Source organism: Synchiropus splendidus, chromosome 7 (assembly GCF_027744825.2).
Source record: "Synchiropus splendidus isolate RoL2022-P1 chromosome 7, RoL_Sspl_1.0, whole genome shotgun sequence".
Taxonomy (NCBI): domain Eukaryota; kingdom Metazoa; phylum Chordata; class Actinopteri; order Syngnathiformes; family Callionymidae; genus Synchiropus; species Synchiropus splendidus.
Window position 1 is genome coordinate 6264573 of NC_071340.1, and position 15288 is coordinate 6279860.

General features: G+C 41.4%; 2 protein-coding genes across 6 annotated transcripts in view; both read right to left on the reverse strand.

Moving 5' to 3' along the window:
* Positions 1-10280, reverse strand: part of LOC128762285 (rho guanine nucleotide exchange factor 28-like) — a 41184-nt gene extending 30904 nt beyond the window's left edge. For all 5 annotated transcript variants that reach the window (XM_053870426.1, XM_053870424.1, XM_053870425.1 and 2 more), the window contains exons 1-10: positions 10102-10280; positions 9718-9761; positions 7342-7483; positions 5881-5990; positions 5592-5778; positions 3104-3287; positions 2633-2834; positions 2135-2210; positions 1720-1766; positions 1226-1292 (exon numbers count right to left, since the gene is read on the reverse strand). In XM_053870426.1, coding sequence (XP_053726401.1) covers positions 1226-1292; positions 1720-1766; positions 2135-2210; positions 2633-2834; positions 3104-3287; positions 5592-5778; positions 5881-5990; positions 7342-7483; positions 9718-9750 — 1048 coding nt within the window. In that variant the 5' untranslated portion in view covers positions 9751-9761; positions 10102-10280. The remainder of the gene's footprint in view (positions 1-1225; positions 1293-1719; positions 1767-2134; positions 2211-2632; positions 2835-3103; positions 3288-5591; positions 5779-5880; positions 5991-7341; positions 7484-9717; positions 9762-10101) is intronic.
* Positions 10281-10857: 577 nt separating this feature from the next.
* On the reverse strand, positions 10858-15235 carry utp15 (UTP15 small subunit processome component). The gene is made up of 12 exons (XM_053870430.1): positions 15082-15235; positions 14383-14501; positions 14217-14309; positions 13956-14140; positions 13492-13670; positions 13265-13390; positions 13017-13152; positions 12859-12943; positions 12527-12673; positions 11886-11987; positions 11515-11648; positions 10858-11362 (listed from the first exon to the last, which is right to left on the reverse strand). Exons 2-12 carry the CDS (start codon positions 14470-14472, stop codon positions 11062-11064), a joined length of 1578 nt encoding a protein of 525 aa, XP_053726405.1. The 5' UTR covers positions 14473-14501; positions 15082-15235; the 3' UTR covers positions 10858-11061.
* Between the last annotated feature and the right edge of the window lie 53 nt (positions 15236-15288).

Genomic DNA, 15288 nt, shown 5'->3' on the forward strand with positions numbered 1-15288 from the left:
TAACGGAAGCATGCCTGATGATGCAGACATGTATGATTCCACATCGATACAATGATGGACAGGCTTTTAGCTAGGGGGGCATCTGAACTGAACTGCAAAACATGAGAAATTGGACGCCATGTTACCTCAGCAGGACGCCCTAAATTTCCAGTCATTAGTGCCTGTATAATGCCCTACTCAAAGTGTCATCACACTGGTTTCCAGGGAAAGGGTGTTTTGCTGAATGTGATTGAAATTTGCTGTGAGTGTGTGAAAGAAAATTGTATGCTTATCTTGCTCACAGCATCTTTTTTACAAAGCAAATTATAGCAGTTGATGACATTATTATTATTATTATTAAAAATGAGTCTGTGCACCCACGAAGAAGCTACACAATGTTACACCTGCAGTGTATAATGTGACGAGAGCAGATAATGAATAATAAAGGGAGTTGAAAATGATCTCACACCCTGCTTGCCCTCAGTGATGTAAATGTTGATATGAACTGTTGTAATGAATTGCATTGAATCGTCGGCAAGATAATCCTAATCGAATCGTGAGACCACTGAAAATGCACAGTCCTACAGTCAATTATTGGAATTATTGTCCGTTATTTTTGTTTTGACACATACACATGAGCGGTATTCCGCAAAGCAGCTGTTGTCGTGAAAAACAAACTAAACCCACTCAGCCTTCGTAGCAGCGCCTTCGGGAAACACAGCTTTTAATCTGTCATGATAATAGTCAGTCACATTTAAAAAAAAAAAAAAAAAAAGGTGCTCCATGCCGCTTTATTTATACAATGCTGAGCGACATCAATCCCATACTGCTTTGCAGATTACATGAACAAACCTGTGACGTCAGGACTAATGAGAAGAGCGGGCTAAAGGAATGGAGGAATAAATAAATCAAATGACTGCATATAGGATAACCTTTGACCTTTCACACATTGCCATATGTTAAGGTGACGTTTCATCTTGCTAACACTGTAGATTATTGTTAATACATGGAACAGCATGAGTGGTCCTCATTAAATTATGTGATACCTGACATTGCCTCCATGGTGTCTGTCAAACTGTACTACTACACTATGACAAACATCATCCTAAAACTATACATTATCTGCTGCCTGCATAACATAATTGTCAGAGGCGATTTCAGTAGTCCAACTTAGGAGGTTCTTTGTACGTCATAATAAAATATTCATGTTATATGTGTAGAAATCTTTAGATTTAGACAATCTTACCTGATTCAGACGAGTCGTCCTCCTGCTCCTCCTGGTTCATACAAAACATCAGCGGCTCCTCGTAGTCCTAAAAATAGAGAGCACCTTTACGGACCGCTGCTGAACTGAACCGTTTCTGTGAGGGTGAAGCATGTAAAGAAATCCAAAACGAGTATAAACACACAAGTGTTTGGCGAGCACTTGGGGGTGTGACAGGGGAAAGATCAATTATCTGCGCGCGCACACACACTCACACACAGCAGGTCCTACAGAGACACACACTCTGTAGTACACAAGCCAGCTATTCAGCCAAGTGTGCCAACACCTTTACAATCACAGGAGAACAATGTGCTGCATTCAGGGAGCGAGACGCTACTGCAGGCAGATACAGATGTTTTGGGGGTCCAGTGCAAGGTTGGCCAGCTTGTTTAAGGTGCTCCTTTGTACTGATAACTCTCCAGCCTGCACAGATTGGATACACTGAATAACTAATTCATTCATTCTCTGGTACTTACATTTTCCACTGCAGGAGAATTGTCACCTCCCATATGAGCGTAGAGTCCTGAAACAAGAAGAACTGTCACTTCAACAATGTCACTTCTTGGTTCATAGTGTTTATTTCTCCAACTATTCTTAAGTCTTTTGTATTGGGATTGGCCTGATTCACTCAAATATCAAGTGCTTCCTGTGGCACTTCTGTGGCAGTGGACAGGGGTCACCAGACTTCAAGTGTGTGAATAAGAAACAACCACTGTCTAGAGGGTAAGGATGACCAGTGAAACATCAGGGAGACTTGACTTATTAATATAGAAAAAGTGTACGTTCCTCCTTTGAATGAGAGAATTATATAGAAGAATGAGCAGTCGGTGCGATACATTCTTGCAGTACCGAATATGTCCAGAGGAGGGCAGTCATGCAACGTCACATTACCATTCTCTGCAGGCTCGTCCGCCAACTCCTCTTTTCCACCTAGCGTTTCGACTCGCTCCCTCCGGAATGACTTTATCTTTGTTACAAAAAATAATAAACAGTTAATTCTTAAAATATATGAAACTTTGTAAAACTTTAGAGATTGGTTTAAAGGGCAAAAACTGCAGAAACAGCAAATAAGTTACTAAATAAAGTACATTACAATTGCTTGAGCTCCTTTTATAAGGTTAATTATTAATTTACAAATTTCTTGAATTTTACAGACTTTTCCCGAAATTGAAAGATATCTCAATAAAACAGTGGAGTCATTTAAGGCTACTGTTTGTTAAGTTAACTGAGGGAAAAAATCTAGGTTGTCGGTGGCAGCATCAACTTGACAAAAGAGGGTTTTTATGAAATACATTCTTACTATTCAATAGGTGTAGTAGGCTATGCTGTGATGGCTTGTAAGAGCTTACATTTAAACCAACCTACTACAATCATAACGTAGTTACATACCTCGCGGAGGAAGCCTTCATTTCTGAGTCTGTCTCTGAGAAGCAGGATGTCAGCATGCCGGCTTTCCTCTGAGCTCCACCTCAAGTTTTGTCGTACAGTCAGAGTCAGGTTTCCTGTGTCATGACAGAACCTCAATAGGCGAGACCGGTCTGCCCAAACCTGGGACAGACCTGCCGGGGGCGTGGCCAGGGGATTTGGAGGTCTGCAAGGACACGCATAATACATAATCTAATAGCCACAGACTACATTACTGTGAGCAAAAAGATTTGATTCTTGTTTTCTACACATTCATAAATGGTCGCATAAATGATTTTCCAAATTTTACACCCGATGACAGCAAGATACATGAAACAGGTCATCCTCAGGCTGCAAACTCTTTGGGCTAGACTGAAAGCGACAGAGCGAAGACGCGCCCGCAGAGGTCGGCGATCCAACATCCTGATAAAGCCCAAGTGGGATTAAGCATCCTACCGAGTGAGCAGGTCCATTAGTTCCCTGTTGCCCGACGATTGCGCTAGCTGCAGTGGTGTGACCCCATCCTCATTTGGCAGATTGATAGCCAGCAGACCTCCAGGCTGACACAGCAGTAGCTCTGTCAGTCGACACAGACCCCACCTCACGGCCAGGTGAAGGGGAGACTCCTTGTGGTGTCGTCCTGCAGGAGCGTGGAGACAGAAAGAACACTTCAGCACTGGCATCAGGCCGCTGCATATTGCCACACAGTTTGACAGGAGACTGACAATTCATACACTTTCAAGGCCAGATTTTGATGAATTTTAAATCCCAACAAGCAGCTGGGTGTATTTGTGTTACGTAACTGACAAATACGAAATAGAGGCCAACAAAAGGCAAGACTGCTGCTTCTCTTATGCATTTGAATATGAGGCCCTTCATCTTAAAAAGCTCTTAACTTTCATGTTTTATATTAAAATCATAAGAACATAACTCAAACTTTATGTGTACAACATGAAGAACTCGACCTACTTGTGACTGATTGATTTTACATCATTATCCCACTGACCTACTTTAGGTAGTGACAGATTCTGGATGAATCACCTGGGTCTCAGTGTGGTCCGACAAGATCTGGAACTCACTAACTCACTCACGTCGGACCAGGAACAAACCAGTAGCATTAGGATTTAGAGTAATCGCAGCAATGCACCAAAGGTTGACAGTCATGAGCCTTAATTCGTCCATCACATTGCCCTCTGGTCTTCACTCACACCAAGACAAGGCTCTGGTGAGCCAAGCTTTAGAAGCTTGGCAGAGGAGCGCATTTCCTGCTCTGTACAGTAGCAGCAGAGACCCAAATGGGGTCGGACATGGCGTTGCTTTATTTCTGAATCAAACACACTGAAGAAGATTGTTTTTGTTGTTTCACAGGTCAACATAAGGAGTAAACTACATCAAACACTTGCACACTTCACATACCAAAATGCAAATTCAGTAAGATATTATTTCATTCATCATAATTATAATAGTTATTTTCACTGTTCCAATCAATTGCAAACTATGGCTAAACATTATTAAAATTTATGTAAAACATGCCTCTTCAATGGAATGTATTTATTTAATTTATAGTTACCACATTTAGTCCTTAAATATAAATTATTATAATGAGCCACATTAATTTTGTGCATTCAACATGTTTGTCCTGACTTTAAGTAGAACAGCAAGAGCATATAAAGTCAATGCATAAACAATGGAGTTAAACTGAGACTGTCACGACTCTGCTTTTATTTTGTTCCCTTGACTCCCATTTTGTTTTCTCCCTCCTTCCTTCCTGTCACATGTGTATATGACTCCAGCAACGTGTGGCAGATTGACTCATTTGCACCTACTGGTGATCCGCTCCGTTCGTTTCTCTCTACCCGCGTACATTTTATCCGGCCTTTTTTAAATTATCTTCTGTTCACCTTACTAAACCATGCCTTTTGTTTTCCCTGCTCCCCGTGGCTTCTTGGATTTCGTTCTGTAATCTCTTACTCGTGCGTTCGTGTTGACGACCTTGATAGTTTACTTTGTTTCATTGCTCATTGTGTGTGTTCTCTTATTACAGACTCTACTTGTATTCTATCTCCTGGTTCAGTGAAGCTTTCCGTGGTGGACTCTTCCCGTTTTTGGTGACACTCTGGATTTATTTTCTGTTTTGTTCTCCTGGTTCGGTTCGGTATATATTGTTCTTTCTTATTAAATAATTGTATTGACTCGCACAGGCCTCCTGTGACTCTTTCACCACTGCACCTGGGTCCCGCTCCCCACGTCGTGAACCATAACAGAGAGCTACAAATTTCGTTCAACATCAATATGTAATAGACGGGTTCCATCTGGTTATCATTTTGACACCGTATAAAACCAACACATTGCCTGCTGAACGTAGGAGTGACAGGTCAGTTTCACAAGCATCAACATGCACTGCGTTATCAAATTATCCGCAGACATTTAGAAAGAGAGACGCTGCGATGAAACAGGCCCTTGTAATCTACTTAGACCCAAATCTACTTTGTTATTTATGTGGGTTGCTCAGCACAAACACTGGAGACACACCAATACACACTGATATCTTGGAACATGTCCATCAGTTTGCACACAAGTACAAACGTTCACACACACACACACCAAAAACATACACACACGCACACACACAGTGGTCCATCCAGAAGGAACGGCTCTATTAACCACATTACTTGCTGCTTAATTGGCTGTGATGAATTTAACAGGAGCGCACATGTGACCACGGTTACTTCCGATTTCTGACCAGTGAGGATGGAAACTAGAAATGATTGTGGGTAATATACTGGAGAGCAGAGGAGTTCAAGAGTTCAGACACCAAAATCAGGTTAGGAAGCTGCTCTCCTTGTGAAAATCTATATAACTACTGATGCACTTTGTATGTGACACCACTATGTCTCTTATTCATCTAAAAATAATCAGTTGTGGTTATTTTTAAAGCTCTCACCCTCTCTGCTGTGACTTCCCAGCACATTCCAGTTCTGAGGAATATCCAGATTGGCCATGGCCAAAGTTACTCGACGATCCGCAGCGCAGCGGGAGCTTTGCTGGCCCAGGTTGAAGAGGCTGCTCAGCTCTTTGTGATCTGTGGCGCTAAGATGATGTCCGTGCATCACCAGGTGCTCAGCCAAATCCTGAGCAAAGACCACCAGTGAGGTTGCACGACACGCTAAACAGAAAGTGAGTAGAATTCTCACTAAAGTCAGGTGGTGATCAGCTACAAAGGTCTGTCATACCTGAGCGTCATCCTGAACGTACTCCAGCGTAGCTCCTCCTACCCAGGTGAGGGGTGTGGTCTCAGAACACAGATAAGCTTGAACAGAGACCACCTCAGCAAGGTTGTGTCCTGAGGTGAAGAGCAGTCAAGACAAATTTAAAGATAACCATTCTTTTTTCTTTTGCTCAAAATATGGACAAAACAAGTTGACAAATTAATCCACACACAAAATCAGGTAGCAATTCAAGTCTCCCGCATAAGAAAGTAAGTTACACACAAAATGGAGAATAGAGTAAGGAATGCTGGTATCCGTGCATTATTATTGAAAACTCAGCACTAACACTACACCCTATTCTTGGGTCTGCACATTTTTACAAACAGGCTCAAAGAGAGACAGAAAAAGGAACTCAACTTCCCACAGACCAAAAACATAAGGTAAATTGGTGACTCTGTGTTTCTGTAGGAGAATGTAGGGAATTGCTGGAAGAAAGCTAGTGATGAAAGAAAGGATGAGTTTGTAATTCTAGTGGAGTCTTTTTTTGGGAGGTGAGGGATAGGGGTATAAAGAATGGTGGTTGTGAAGTATGCTAAAGCGCCATCCTGTTCTACTGCAGGCACCGGTGGAAAAGGCTTGATGGCCTATCAGCCCTTTTGGATTGGTACAGTTTTTGAAGCCTCAGTTGTGCCCTCGTTCCAGTGTAAGAACAGAGGCAGCTCAAGTACGATACATATGTGTGGATTTAATTCTCAAAAAGGCACGGTATATAAAAATACAAGTCTTTGAACTAGACCCGTCTGGTCTCCAATGACATTGGTAGCAAAACGAGCTACACGTAAAGTCCTGATTCAAAGACCATTTATTTAGAATGGAGCGTGTTCTTGAAGAGACGCCTGATGAGCAAATGAGTTCCATTAATAACTATACAAAACATGGACGGAAGCTTTTAATATTGAATGTCACACAGTACATACAGCATGTACACTTTTGAGCTTAAAAGGAACATGTGACAGATACTGAATAAAGTGCAAAATGTCTTCGTTGTTATGTCGTACATCGCTGTCCTTTCCATGGGACCGTCCTCCATCAGTAAACAGTCACGTTACCCATGGAGGACCAAACATATAATCATCAATGCTCACCCCCAAACCAATCTGGTACTTAACTGAGTTTCCAGAAAGAATAATTTTAATACAGGCGCTCATTCATCAAGCATTCAAAAATCTGCTTGAGTTCCAACGTATTGCTCGATTCGCTCACAAAGAGGGTGAAGCGTCTTTGCTTGTCATTTCAGCAGGCTCTGTGCAGGGGCTCACTAATGTTGATGTATTGTTCATGGAGTTGTGTCCCTCCTGAGAGGAAGCTGATAAGATTCTGTTCCTTCCCAGACATCAACTAACGCTGCATGTGTGTGTGCATGTGTGTGAGACTGGGAACGTGTTTGCCAAAGGGAGTCACTGACTAAAAACACAGAATACATACCAGGCACTAGGAAGTAAAGCATAACATCATTTCGAGCTGGGGTCACATGGACCAGTGTCGATCCTTCCAGAACAATATATACTTCGGCATCCTCCTGCATCGAGTCCAACACCTCCAGCAATGCGAATACTTTAGCTTGACCCTGAGAAAGAGAAAAGGTGAGAGAGAGAAGAAAGACAAAAGTTACTTAAAACCCCCAAAAATCCATCCTTCAACTTAAAGGCTCATTTGAGAGTGTATTGAGATGCAGTGTTCTGTATTTCAGCAAAGTACAGAAAATCCCCATGACAGCATTCCTGTGCAGGGTACAATAAAACCTTCACCCTCAATAAAAAAAGGAATGTCTTTTTAGTGTCAACTGCAGAGAGCGGCACTGATTCTGGCAGGCCGGGCCAGTTTAGAGCTGTGCAACAGTTTAACATGACAGAACAGTGGAGTGAGATGAATTGGAGTCTTTTAAAACAAAGGTTAAATCTGGGTGTGATGAAACACATTCATGCTGAGCTGTTAAAAATACGGGTCACACATCATTACATGTAAACACCTCCAGTTAAACCACTGTTACGATGAAAGAAGTACTTAACTCTTAAATAGAAAAAATATATAACTTGAGTTCTGTTTGTGCAGCTAAGATGAGCCCGAAACATTTGTGCAGCCGCATTTAAAAAGGGATGTTGATATTGGAGAACTGTCTATCCTAATCCCCGTCCGTATCTTTCACCTGAAAATCTGAAAGAAAAGACACAAGTCTGTACTTGTCTTTATAAACCATCTACATTGGTTGTCAGATGGTGCTTCACAGACATAGTGTGATTCCTCAAGTTTTTCTGCTTCAGCAAGTACTCACCTTCAGGTTAACTAATCCTTCTTTTCGTTGACACAGAAGAGAATGAGGCCTTTTATGTCTACACAGCCTCTCAAATGCCAAAAACTAGTTAGCTCTGCATAATCATTCAGATTCTGACCACTAATGTCCAAGCGGTTACTGGACTCAGCAGCATGGACTTCAAAACACAGAAACAACAGGCTTTAACTTCCAAATGGATGATGTGCCAGGAAGTGTTTCAATAGTAGCCACGCAGATTGTATGGGAAAGTCGAATGTATTTTTAAATCAGTGGAGTCCGAAGTATTTCACTGTGTGTGCTATGAGATTAAAAGCTGTTCTATTCTCCGAAAGTGAAACAGTAAATGTTAAAAGCTGGATAGGAAAAATGTAGAGAAAACCAAATTCATCGCAGTATTGACAGTAACTTCTTACTGAGAGATAGTTCAGAACCAACAAAGGCAACAAAGGACATCACAGCTAATATTCTTGGGAGTCATTCTCGATGAACAGCTCATATGGAAACCTCACGTGGCGAACAGTAAAGAGAAATCAGCATTCCATGAGCATGTCAGCCAGGCTAAGTCAACAAAGATACTGTAGCAACCACTTAACTCAATAGATATTGAAGATTGATAACAAATTACATTTCAACAAAATCATTCATTTTTCAACACCTTGAGTTGGAATAGGCAACAGATGAGAGCTAAGATGATACATACAAAAAGTAAAAATGATACACAAAAAGTAAATTGGAAGTATAACTTCTCTTAGTGTTCAAGTTTGAAAAATGAAAATTAAAAAGTAGATCAACTATTTGTTGCGTAAAATTATTCCGTACCAGCACATAAACATCCATGGCATTTATATGAAACCATCACTTACAACATACTAAAAATCTAATTAAACGATGGACCTTTGTCTCAAAATACACACATTGATAACCACATTCTATTTGTTTGTGCTGGACAGGAGAGTTAAGCATGTTAAAGTAGATGTCTGAGGTGACGTTCAACAAAACTGCTTGAACTACTCTCAAAAGAAAACAGTCAAGTTTGTTCCCGTTCAGTTCGGCAAAAACACACACACAGAGAATAAAGCAGCAACATTATTGAGTTGCATGTGTTGCTGCAAGCAGAAAGTGATACATAAATGCAAAACATGCAGATGAATGAATAAGTCAATGATTCGCAAAGGTTATATAAACAAATGCGGCTTTGCTTTCATACAAGCTGTGATTGATGTTATTTTCACGCAGAAACTGTGACTCAGAAATCCAAGCGTTCTTCATCGCAGGACAAACAAGACTTGCTTGAGCTGAAATGAATACACATCCCTCACCTCACACTTGTTGACCTGAGGGCTTCGGCCAGTTTTGAAATCCACAAGCTAATAATCATTTAAAGGTTTGGAGAATCTACCAGTCCTCTTTAATAAGGTTACCCATCTCAGCGGATTTCATGGCTCATTTGCCGAGAATTTCCAGAGGGAGAAATGAAAACGTGATTGGATATCAAGGTCTCACGCTGGAAAAGTGGAGCAGATACTCACATAGAGAGGCACCTTCCTTCTGCTCAGCTCCATCTGCACGCAGACTGAAAGAAAATACAAAACCTTCAGGCAAAAAATTCGAAACCACAGGCAATATAGACATGCAACACCATGAGTTCAGACAGGAATAAAGTACAAAGTGTGCTCCCTCGAAGAATATATGTTCTTCAAATGTATAGAAGCATTCACAAGCTTTGACTAGCATTTCATCTGCTGCAGGATCATCCATTGTCATGGCAGGGTGACTTCATGGAGACACAGCCTGAACTAAAAACAGCATTTCCTTTCAAACTAATCGCAAAACATAAAAAAAGCACATTAAGCACTATTTCTTGGATGCTGAAGTGGACAGAAATGAGAGAAGACTTAAGACTTCATACTTGCCTTTAAGCTTGATGCGGCGCAAGTCCGGTGACTAAGCGTCCATGAAGGAAATAAATTGATTAAAATAAAGCAAACTTTGACTGGACCAGGTAGTTTAGTTGATGTGTGGACGGACTTGCTCCACTTCTCCATCAGCAGAGCAGCCGTCTGCCGTCCTGTCTGGTGAAACGTGACTTCAACGTCCCTTCTTTCTGGCGAGTTGGGGGATATGGCACCCCCTATAGATTAGATATGACATTACAGTCCGGCTCAACGGTCGGTCATTTCCTCGAGCGGTCACCTCAGCAATTCCGCATCCACGATCATTGTGGTCACACTTGTTCATCTGCTCACTCCCCATATACCAATCATCTCGTTAGTTGTTCTTCTTTTTCCTGGTATCACCAGCATTCTCCGTCCCACGCTGCCAAACCCGTATACGTCCAAACTTTCCCTGAAGTCGCCCCTTCGATTATTAATTTCTTTCCTCCCTCATCTCTTCAGCTCATACTTCCACCTTACCAGCTTCCCCACCCATCTGCACTCACCACATAATCAACAAACATTATCCATAGAGATTCCTTCCTAACCTCACTCTTATCCAGCAGATCACTGAAGTAACCCCCCTCATCCCTCCATTATTCCTGCACTGCCCTCACATTATTCTCTGAAGTTCCTGATTGCCTCATACCACACTTTGTTGTTCAGCCACTGGAAGACATATGCAGATTTGACATAATTTGTTTTTAATATTACAAAAATGTATTTATATCTGCCAACAAATCTGCAGTCATTGGTGAAGATTGTGAAAAAGACAGTGAATCTGTTTAACACTCAGGGTCATACACACATATACAGATGGGAAGTGGGAGAAGTTCACAAACACTGCTTTACATATTCATACAAGTCTCCATTCAGAAGTGAATCATGGGTGGTTTCCAATTTTTAAAAAATAAAGCAGATCCTCGCGACCAGTCCACATCAGGTGGCCTGCACCAGTGGTGTGAGCACACCCTTCTCTCCCTCTGTCACACCATTAGATCTACTAAGTCCAGCATAGGGCAACTCCTTTTTGGGCAAACAAGAGGCAAACATAGTGTCCAACATGCCCAGCACCTCCATGAGCTCCAACTGATAGTCAAGCTCACGTTCCACAAGATCCTGGAGTCGCAACAGCTGGCGATCGACAACAGGGGACTGGCCAATGATGGGCTGGTAAATGTCCAGCATGATCTCAGCTGCTTTTACCAGGATGGGAGTAAACCTGGGGTCCACCAAGTTCCTGTGAAGGACAGGGGCCGACATAGTGGTAAGAATTACATTCAAAGACTCAAACCTTCCTTTGCCATATTAATTTAGAATTTTGAATGACAGAAAGTTAATCATTTAATATTTCTTTAGATTACACAGAGCTTCTAAACATTTGCACCATACCCAATTAAGAAGTTTAGAATCTGAGAAACAGCCTTCTCATCCCTCCCTGCGAGAGCGTTCTTCAGCGTCCCTCTCCTGTCCAGCTCCTTCACAACAGCCACTGGGATTTCTGGTTTTCTGTGTCTTGTCCATTTCTACAGAGAGAAAGAGGTGTTTTGAGAAGGCTGCTAGAAGTACTGCAACACATTCAAACATGGTGGTCTAAAAACAGACAACTGACTGGCAGTTGAGGCCCTTTAAGATCAGGAGACCACAAGATCAGAAATGACAACTAGGTTGCTGATCTCTGTCAGGAACATGTGATATGCTGTCTAGTCACACACAATAAGCGAAAGTTCAGTTTCCAAACATTTGCTCCAGAAGGTTCATACCTGCAGTGCTGCGTCCAAAGCAAGTGACACGTTGAATTTCTTTAGCTGCTTGTCATATTGAGCCAAGTGCTGCCTGACTGGTTTACTGACAAGAAAGTCATCCTGTTAAAAATAAAAAAACACACAAAAAAATAGATTCACTACAGACATGCTGGGACAGTGCACACCTCCGCTTGCACACTTGTTTCCAAACCGTGACGTGGATATTATTCGCGACATTCTTTTTCCACCATAATTCCCATTCGATACATTTCAAGTGCAATGACAGCAGGTGGAAGTGAATTGATAGAACAGTTTTCTTTATGAAGTCAGGATTTTTGCCTCTTTTCGCTTTAATAACCAGATCGAAATGTAAAGTAAAATCTTTCACAAATCCAAGCATACCTATCCTCAAAATGTAATCACTTGCTCCTTACCCCATTTCTGTTTCATCAAAATCTCTCCGTAACTTAACTTACAAACGAGTTACAAACCAAGGCATCAAAAAGATTGTCAAGAGCCATCACCGCCAACACCCATGACACAGTAACACCATATACCAAACAAGAATGGGCTTGCATGGTGACTGACTGAGCTAGATTCACAGTCTCTTAAAATTGCTAGTACAACCATCATCACTTTGCACACTGAAGAACTCTCACCTGTTTAGGGACGTAATTCTTTCCTTTGACATAAACCTTGTATGTTGGTCGACGCTTTTGGGCCACTTTAGAATCTTCTGGGTTCTTTCTGTGTTTGACGCTCAGGATGCCGTTTGTCATGCCCACCACGATGGACGCGTCATCAGGCTGGTGGAAACAAAAGAAATGTAGAGGAATATTCACTTCTACTTCATTCCTTTAAAAATAACCGAGCACTGTTTCATGCGCCGATGTCAGACTCTTGAAATCATCAGGAAGTTCAGTCGATGGATCACTCAAGAGATCATCATCCTAGGCCAACTAAAGGCTACCAAAATTACAAAGAGACTTACAGCCAGTGCCACACTAAGAATGGAGGCAGCATAGTCGAAGTTGTGGACGACTTTGTAAGTGGTTGTGTTGTAGACTTTTACATGCCTGAAACAGACATTAGACATTAGATCCTACAATCGACTCACAAGCAACAGGAAAAAAGACCAGATGTAAACACCTGTCCAGAGACGCCGTCAACAGCCGTTGTCCGCAGCTGCTGAGACACAAACTAGTAACAGTTTTGTGGTGGTTCTTCAGTGACACCAGGGGTTGACCTCCTTTGAGGAGATCCCAGACTTTAACACAGCGACCCCCTAATGAGAGAAAACAGTTCCAAACTGAACATTCATTTAAGTAAGGCACCATGAATGATCCTCCTGTAATTATGTAGAAGAATTAAATTAAAATTTTCCTCTCTTTCATCACCTGCTGACACGAGGAGTCCTTCTGAAGGATAGAGAAGCAAACTTTCCACCGGCTGGCCATGCTCCATCATCATCACACTCTTATCTGTTCTGACATCAAACAGCTTCACTGTGTGGTCGTATGAACCTGCAGCACAAAATAAAACATATTTAGCGATGACATTTTTCTTTGGGAGGGGGTGATGAAACATTGCCTACATTATACATATATAAGAAGACTAAACTGACCAGTGATGAAGAGATCTTTGTTGAGTTTGCTGGTCACACCACAGCGGATATAATCTTTGTGTTCCTGGTACACGCTGAGCTCTGCTGCATTCGGGATGTCCCAGAGCCGACATGTGTAGTCATCTGACCCTGTGATAATGTGATAACGGTCCGAGGTAAAGTCCGTCACGTGTACCGCCCTGAGAGCAGATTTCTGAGCATTAAAATGGTGCCACTTATTTTTGTAGATCTGCTTTGAATTCTAATGTGTTGTCAGAATCTTGAGATCATCATGTGGTTCAGTCGATGGATCACTCAAGAAATCATCCCACAACTAGGTGGACAAAGACATTGACTAGATTAAATGTCATTATGCAAGCAAATAATAATGTAATAGAATTGACGGAGAAGATCCCCTATTCAAAAACTACAGAAATTCATGTAAAATATTTCATAGCAAAAACAATAAATGGTGATTAACATACTTTGTGTGCCCCTTGAACATCCTGAGCGCCACCTTTCCGTCAACATCGAACAACCGCACCTTTGAGTCCTCACACCCCGCCACCAACAGCTGTCCATCAGACCGAAACCTCCCGCAGTATGCAGTGTCCTTAAACTTAGTAAAAGATTTGACTGGCTCCTTAGAGAAGGGTCCATAAACATGGATCTGGAAAAACAAATAAAATGTTACATTTTTGATGTTGTTATGAAAAACTTTAACTGTGAAACAACTGTTTGCATACTCTGGTGAACGCTGTCACGGCAAAATTATGTGGTGCGACAGGAGAGAAGTCTATGCTCGAGACTGCTCCGTACTCTTTAATCTGGACTGGAGCCTATGAACGACACAAAACATTAAAATCGGTAGAACAAAATGACAGAATTGTGCAAAGCAATGTGATGGTTCACCTTGTAGTTCTTCCAGTAAAGTGTGTCCTGTGTGACTTTCTCCCCCAGTTTAGGGTAAACTGGGATTTTGGTGGGCTTGAAGGAAGCCATCGGCGCAACTTTGTCACAGAATAATTAGCCTGCACAGAACAACAGAAAAATGAGTCAACTATTAAGATAATAACAAGAAGGAGGAGGAACTCACCAGACAGCTAAAGAGTTATTGCATATTTGTGAGTGCAAAACTTGGGGTACATATTATTTATAGACAGTGGTGAGATACATTCTCCTGGCTGCTCTGGGATGTAGATTAAAGTGTGGCAGTACAATTAAATGATGCACTTAAGAGTAGTAAATGTAGTAGCAAAAATGAATTTGAATGATTAAAAATAAATATATTCGGTTATAATGTTTGTTAATGTTTTATCTGCCAGCAGTCATCAAAATAATTGGAAATAAAACGAAATATAATAGTCCAAATGAATAGATTCCAAACAAAAACCCGATGTATTTAAAAAGTTGTTTCTCGGTATGTAAACATTCGGCATATATTCAAATTAAACAAATAGGTCCATATTGCATTTACACACACCGAAATCTGCTTTGATCCAACAGAGAACATCGGAAAGTGTCGATTTTTGAAAACAAAACTGCAGCAGACAACGTGTTCAGCCTCCAGAGGCAACACGAAGACCTCATGAAGACATTAACGATCCTTACCTTCGACAAAGGGACCCAGAGGTGTGTCTTTACTTCTTAAATAATCTTCGTTGGAAGTCTATTATGATAGATTTATAACTTAAATAAACCAAAATCAAACCATTTTACACAACTATCACGTTGCCTCTTCTTGAAAAGGAGGTCGCCATGACTGTACCAGTGACGACTTCCGCTCCGAAATCCTCGTGTCAAAAGATAGAATGCAAA

Coding starts and splice junctions, on each gene's coding strand:
- utp15 (XM_053870430.1), bottom strand. CDS start 14,472: ATGGCTTCCTTCAAGCCCACCAAAATCCCAGTTTACCCTAAACTGGGG. Junction 13,671..13,955: donor ATGTTCAAGGGGCACACAAA/GTATGTTAATCA, acceptor ATCTGCTCTCAG/GGCGGTACACGTGACGGACT. Junction 11,363..11,514: donor ATTCTAAACTTCTTAATTGG/GTATGGTGCAAA, acceptor TGTCCTTCACAG/GAACTTGGTGGACCCCAGGT.